At 48.7% G+C, this 7,432-nt stretch overlaps 1 protein-coding gene across 1 annotated transcript in view; it reads left to right on the forward strand.

Moving 5' to 3' along the window:
- CDK5RAP1 (CDK5 regulatory subunit associated protein 1) overlaps positions 1-6,323 on the forward strand; it is a 35,380-nt gene extending 29,057 nt beyond the window's left edge. The window contains exons 12-14 of the mRNA XM_045295523.1: positions 967-1,116; positions 3,171-3,311; positions 6,068-6,323. Coding sequence (XP_045151458.1) covers positions 967-1,116; positions 3,171-3,311; positions 6,068-6,175 — 399 coding nt within the window. The 3' untranslated portion in view covers positions 6,176-6,323. The remainder of the gene's footprint in view (positions 1-966; positions 1,117-3,170; positions 3,312-6,067) is intronic.
- Positions 6,324-7,432: the final 1,109 nt, after the last annotated feature.

The raw sequence follows: 7,432 nt of genomic DNA on the forward strand, positions 1-7,432 counted from the left end.
CTCTCTCTTCCTCCCCGAGGTGTTGTTCTTATCGTTGATAATAAGGAGCAGGATGGACTAAGCCCTGTAAGCATGCTGGAATTCCTTACCGTTCTCCATTTTCCTCTGTGGATTTGGTAGTTCTCTCAGAGGCCCATTGGTTTGAACGTCCATGCATTGTGTTCAGACTTTTCTTTTAATCCACGTTCTGGTCTCGGCCGCAGTGAAGAAGAGCTCATGTATACAACGGTCTCTAGATAATGTGCACACTGGGATTGGGTGGCGTCAGGTGTTTACAAGAGTCCATTTCCTTTTGGGCGTGGAGATGCACGCTCATGACCTAAAACCCCAAAGGTCACGAGACAGAACTCTTCCTTTCATATTTCCTGTTTTCTTAGTCCCTTTCCTTAAGGCCACGTGTTCTTAGGAAGCAACTCTTGCATAACCTTTAGCAGCTATGCCATGTATCTCTGGACGCATTTGTGTGTGTATTACACGTTTTGATCTGCACCTTGTTCATTTCAGTTCCTTTTGGAGAGGCGTCATGGCAGTAGGTAGAGTCACCTTGTTCTTGTTGACAGTTTCATAGTGTTCCAGTGTAGAACCGAAACCATGATTGGTTTTGCTAGTTACCTGTGGATCCTGTTTTTGTTTTTCCATCTTTGTAAACAGTGCTGGAATGAGTAACCGACGGCATGAGCCATTGAGCATACATATACACAAACGTCACCGTCTCATAAATACCAGGAGCAGTGTTATGTCTGTGAGCATCATTCCATGTGCTGGGTTTGGAATCTAATCCTTGTGAAAATGTGACTTCAATCGACGGTCTCTTTCTTTTTTTCTGGACTCTTCCAGAGTCAGAGAACCCTCTGGGTGTGCCTCGGATCTCAGCACATGTGCCTGTATTTTGCAGGTTGAATGAACCTGGCCTCCCTGTGTGTCAAGTCCTCGGTGACCTCGTTTCCTCTTTTTACACTTTAACAGAAGACGCGGGCGTATCATAGGCTGCAGGACGATGTCCCAGAGAAGGTCAAGTTAAGGCGTTTGGAGGAGCTCATCACCGTGTTTCGAGAAGAAGCAACGAAAGCCAATGAGACTGCCGTGGGCTCTGCCCAGCTGGTGCTGGTGGAGGGGGTGAGACCATATACGTACATAGCTGTGTAGAGATATATTTGTGGGACACAGTATGTCTTTCCATTTATTTAGAGCTTTGATTTCTTTCATCAGCCCTGAATAGTTTTCAGCACGCAAGTCTTGCATCTATTTTGCTAGGTTTATCCCAAACTATTTAATTATTTTGGAAAGATTGCAAATGGTGTTGTCCTTTTAAATTCAGTGTCTCTGTGTTTACTGTGATTATCTAGAAATAGTATTGATTTCTCCTATATCCCGAGACTCCAGTGAGATCACGTAATAATTCTAAGAGTTATTATTTTAAAAAATAGCTTCCTTTTTGCTTTTCTATGTGGGGAGTGTTAATGGGTAAAAGAAGCTGCACCTGATTCTACTCACTTCCTGTTCTTGTGAGGGAGAGACGGCTGCAGTGACTTAGCAGTTCTGCTGGGAAAGGAACGCCCTGTCCTGGGACTTTTCCTGGACCTCCCAGAGAGTCAGATGGTCATAATGCTTGGTCCTCATCTTTGAGTCCCCTCAGCACTGGCCATGGGGTGTTGCTCTCTGTGGGCTGTGCCCCATGCGCTGTTAGAGCAGCCGTAAGCCAGGGATAGGAGGAAAGGAGGCTTACTGCAGAGCTGTAGAGTAGAGGGTCTCTTAAAATCTGTCTGATTATGTTTCTCTAAAGTAGTGTTTTAAGGACTAGTGCAAAGTCACAGGCCTTGTCTTGTTTTCCTTCCTCAGGTCAGGGTTGAGGTCAGCTCAGCGTGCTGCTGCTGGGCTGTGCCTTCTGGCAGCACACACGGGCATTGGAGGGCTCACCTCGTTTATTTCCTCTCTCCCAAGGAAGCACGGTCTCGGGCAGTCGGTTTTCCAATACGTGAAAACAGCTGTTTCTTAATTGTGTGCAGCTTCCTGGTTATTTCAGACTGGAGGGTAAATTTGGTTCTTGGCACTCCGTCTTGAGAACATAGGTGTTGAGAAAACCATGGAGTAGGAAGTAAGAAGTGCTAAAGAGAAAGAGCACCAGGAGGGAAAGATTGACTTCCAAGCTCGCGCACGTGGCCGTTGTCAGGCCGCAGGTCTCTTCCACTGAGCAAAGTGCTGATGACACCAGGCAGACCCTGCGCTCTTCCTCTCTCCCTGTGGCAGTCAGTCTCTGAGACGAGCCACGAGAATCCTTGCCCCTGACAGCCGCCCTGGTGAAGTCCTCCCCATATCGAGAGGAGCTTGAGCAACGCGGCCAGCAGAGTGGTGGAGAAGCGATGGTGTGGGTTTCCCCAGAGGGCCAGCTCAGGGCCCTCAGCTTCCCTGAGTGCACGTGGCTCCAGAGAGGGAGACCGTGAACGTGGCCGCTGTAGATGGAAGCTGAAGCGGCAGTCGTTTTTGACTTCGTCTCTGCAGTGACGTCTCATCATCGCCACATTATCCTAAGGGTCTCAAAGATGACCTTTCTTTCAGTATGGCTGGGATTTGCAAGGGTGTGTAGTCTCTGCAGCGGGGTCACCAGGCTCGCCTTGGAGGCTGGTTCTCCTAGGGGCGCCTGGTGGTTTCTTAGCATTTGACATCGGCGGTGGGGCCGACTCACCGAGGGGGGGCGTTTGAGGAGCACCCTGAAGGAAGGAAGAGGAACCAGGACGTGTGTAGGGAAAGAAGTTCCCAAGCAGAGGAAATAGCAAGTTCAAAGATTAAAGGCAAGAACAAACTTGGAATGTTGGGAGAACAAGAGAGGCAAGTGTGGCAGGAACAGAGTGAGGCGGAGACAGAAGACACATTCAGAGAGGTAGGGGCCCCAGATCCCTGAGAGCCTCACTGGCCATTTTAAGGTGATTGATTTTTAATCTGAGTACTGTGGGAGTTTTGACCCGTTCACCCTAGCTGTTGGAAGGATCACTAAGGCTGTTGACCGTAGAGCGGAGCGGAGGAAAGCAAGGAGCTGAAGAGGAGTCTCTTGTGAAAGTCCGGTACTGATGTTCAGAGGCCGAGGACGCCAAGTTCCCGGCACAGTGTCTGGTGCCTAGTAGGCCAAAGACGTAGTGCCGTTTCCCCTTAGACCCTTCTTGTTCTTTCTGCAGCTCAGTAAACGCTCTGCCACTGACCTGAGTGGCCGCAATGATGGCAACCTTAAGGTGATCTTCCCCGACACAGAGCTGGAGGACGCAGCTGACCCTGCTGTCAAGATCAGAGCTCAGCCTGGGGACTACGTCCTGGTGAAGGTAAGGCGTCCTGGGGGGCTTTTGGCTTACACTGTGAACGTGAGAGTTGGGCTGGATCCTTTGGAAGACATGTTACATTTCTCTCAGAGAGATGATAGTAAGTAAAAATCCCTTTTCTCAATGAGTGTAACAGGATACCTTGGCTTGGACTTTAGACCACTTCTAACTCGTGTTTCTTTCTCTTTTCTGTTCTGGAAGTTGTCTTTGTGGGAATTGATGAGGCTGGAGTGCCGGGACACGTAGGCGATTTTGAAGTAGTCGACAGCGGCATCGGTCAGAAATCTGCCTACTCTCTCTCGGTGAAGTCCGAGTCCAGCTTGCACGGGCCAGCTCCCTGGGCCCCGCTGTGCGGGAGCAGGGCTAGCTGATGGACGCTGGCCTTCCCCACTCCTCACTCTTGCCTAGGGCACCTGCCTCCTCTCGCTCCCGATTGCTCCCTCATCCCTCCGCTACTTCTCACGCCTTCTACAGATTGAGTACAGCCATCTTCCCTCTCCCCCGACTTGGCCTCAGCTTAGAAGCTGGCAGAGCGGGTACTGATGAGGTAGGCAGGCACGTGGACCTTTGCCAAAGGACCCCTGAGGGACCTTTGCCAAAGAGAGATGAGATTGGTCACTTAATTGTACCTGTGGCCACGTCACGTGAGCCCAGATGGGGCCCTGGGTGTCATCCCAGGAAACCCAAGCCCCTAGTTTTCAAATGATTTTCAAATGAATTGAAAATCTCCTGGTAGCATATTATGCTATTTGTCACTGTGTTAGTCTGGGTAGACTAAAGAAACAAATTCATAGACATTCATATGTGTATAAGAGAGTTTTATATAAGAGCATTGTATATTGAGAAAACATCCCAGCCCAGTCCTATCCAGATCAAGTCCACAAGTCTGTTATTACCCCACATGTCGATATTAGTCATAAATTCCAGATCAAGTGCTTAAGTTCAGTATTACCCCATATGTCGATACTAGTCCGTAAATTCCTCTTTAGACTCACACAGCCATGCAATGACGCCGAATGCAGGAAGATCACATGCCAGTGGGTGGAAAGTCTTGTGGATCCAATGGTGGTAGAAGCATCTCAGCACAGGCGTGGGTCTCCATGGCTCTGGCTCCAAGGCTCTGGCTGCCATCAGCCTGTCTTCATGTGGCTTGTCAACAGAAATGTCTCGAAGGAAGTGAACCTGTGCCCCACCTCCAGTGAGCTATTGATCTTAGTGCCTCCAAATGAGGTCTCCAAGCTGTGTGACCTGGTTGATAGGCTAACCTCCACCCCTTCACTCAAGTCTCAAATGGACAACAGATTATGTTACCATAATTATGTTACCAGATTAATTACCATAGTCGCTGTGTTAATCTGGTTACTTTACAGAAACACATCCACAGAAGCTTATATGTATAAGAGAGAGTTTTATATAAAGGGTAAATGCACATCAAGAAAACATCCCAACCCATTGCTGCTCAAGCCCACAAGTTCAACATTAGCCCATATGTCTGACATCAATCCACAAACTTCCTCCATCTCACAAACACACATAATGATGCTGACTGCAGGAGGAAAGCCGAATCAGTGAGTGTATAAGCATCTCAGCACTGGCAGGGCTCTCCACACGGCTGCTCCAGCACCCAGGGCTGCATCCGTGTAGGTCCATATGGCTTCTTCTCAGGGATGTCTTGCAGGAAGTGAGCCTTGCTAGCTGAAGCAGGGAACTGGTTAAGGCAGCTGCACCCTGCTCTGACCATCACAAAGTAAGAGATCTGAGAACTCGAAAGGCGAGGCTCACCGAGCCATTTATCCCTCTGCCCTTCAATTAACCCCACATGTGTTTATCGGCCAGGTTGCACAATAAACTTTAACTCAATCCACCCCTTGCCACCTTGGCTTGCCACGTCAGCCCATTTTATGGCCAGTTCCTGAAACCATCTTTTTTGGTTTGTTTGTTACGCATTGATTGATGAGTTGTCTTCTCTTCTGAGGGCATGGAAAATAGGTTGTGCTCCACTCTGTCTCCAGCACCTAGGGCAGTGGGTAACCCACTGTCAATACCTAGTACTCTGTGGTTTCAAAGAATTTGTGGGTAAGTAGCATTAAAAGATAATTGAAAGGAATTTCCCCATGAGTTTTTTGAAGCCCCCTCATTTTAATGGACTAGCTTGCTGTCATGGTAAGAGCTCTGATGACTGATCCTTTACAGTGAAGTCTGTTCAGCTCTCAGAGGAGAGAGACCTTTCTCACAACATGACCATAAATATCCTAAGGCAGTTGAGGACCCCTCAAACTACGGCCCACCTGCCGAGGACATTTATCCGGCCCGTTGGGTGTTTTTGCCCCGTTTGTTTATTCAAAATAAGATATGTGCATAGGAATTTGTTCATAGCTTTTTTTTTTTTTAACTATACTCCGGCCCTCCAACGGGACAAAGTTTGAGGACAAATTGCCCTCATGAGCTGAGAGGGGAGCTGTGACGGAGACTGGGCCAACCAGTCAGGAGGGCACTTTGTATTTTCAGCTGATGGTGGGAGTTGGAGTAGCTGTTTCTCAAGAGAAGAGAGGCTGTTAGGGGACTGCCCTGTTTTTGACAACTTCGGTGATTTTCATCAACATTACATCTCTCTCCCAGGATTGAGGGCATACAGGGACCATGCGGTTGCCATCTCCCCTCGCCATCAGAGCCCTGTTGGTGGCGTCTCCTACAGGGGCTGTCCATTCAGTCCTGCGGGGCAGCCCACTTTCCCTCACCTCTAGCTGATTTTCTTTCAGATTACCTCTGCCGGCTCTCAGACCCTAAAAGGGCGTGCTCTCTGCCGAACCACGCTGAAGGACTTCTCGGCGTACTGCAGGCCCGAGTGGATGGCCCTTCAGAGTTGACCCGGGCAGTTCTTCCCAGCAGGAAGAGGATGGCCGGTGGTGAAGCTTTGGAGAGAAGTTACAAATGGACATCAATATGTCCATGGAAAACACATCTCCTTGCTGCTCTGTGAACCACCATTAAAGCATGAGATTTACTTAATCTAAAGCAGCCCCCTTGGTTTCTCTTCTTTGACTCAAGTTTTGCCTTGGTTGATGTTATTCTGGAGTTGGTCCTTATAGTCTGGGAATTGAGTTTCATGATCTGTAGACTGCTAATTTCAGTTTCCTCCTGGGCCCCAAGGAGCTCGAGATTAGAGGGAGGCATGATGGAGGGACAAGCAACTCTCGATCTGTCTGACGTGTGGTTTTTTTTTTTCAATATAAGTTTCCTTTTATTGACGTGTGGTTTTACACCATAGACTCGTCTGCCTCCTTCCTCACTTGGTTCTGCATATTTTACCTGAGGCTGTTCCTCATTCATGCTCCTGTATTTGAGCTTCCTCTCTGAGCCCGGGTCTGCAGAAAGCTAGGGGTTACCATGGGAACCCTCAACCCATTTTTCATTTGCCATCTAGATTCAGCGTCCAGCGATTTCCTTCTGACTGTTGACTCAGGCAGAGTGTTTGAAAGTGGATGGCTGTACTCCCGGGGAGAGGTACAGCCTCCACTGGAGCGACTTACTTAGGTGTGTCCTTGATGGGAATCAGGGTATTGGAGTTGCCTTCCTTAGAGGGCCCTGAGCCAAACCCCCAAGTCTTTCTAACCTGCAATAGTGATGTGTCCCGAGCATGCACGGCCCCTTTCCTGCTTCTATAGTCCTGCCTGTGACTGCGATGACTTGATCCGCGGCCATTCCTAATTTCCTCAGTTTCCTCTGAGGAAACCTATTTTCCCTGTCCTATTTGACCGGCCCCTGGGACACCCTTCTGGCCTCATGCGACAGGTTTCCCTCCCTCCTCCAGATGGTTTGTCTCTGCTTTGTCTTATCCTGATTAAGACTTGATAACTCTCTGGACAGTATATTTGAACCTGGGATCTCTCTTCTCCCCAAGAGCAGTTACCCCCCCCACCCTTTTTTTCCTCCTAAACAATTCTTTCCAAGCCGAGAAGCAAATAGGTCTATTGTTTTTTGTTACCTTTAAAATGGTTTTGTTGTCGTCTCTTCACACATGCAGCTCTGTAGTTCAGTCACACCAAGGAGAGGCAGGCAGTCACCACAGTCAGTTTCAGAACAGTTTCTTCATTCTTACACTCATTGCTCACTCCCCATTTCTC

Source organism: Echinops telfairi, unplaced genomic scaffold (assembly GCF_000313985.2).
Source record: "Echinops telfairi isolate 266 unplaced genomic scaffold, ASM31398v2 ScPeMD7_5592;HRSCAF=6446, whole genome shotgun sequence".
Taxonomy (NCBI): domain Eukaryota; kingdom Metazoa; phylum Chordata; class Mammalia; order Afrosoricida; family Tenrecidae; genus Echinops; species Echinops telfairi.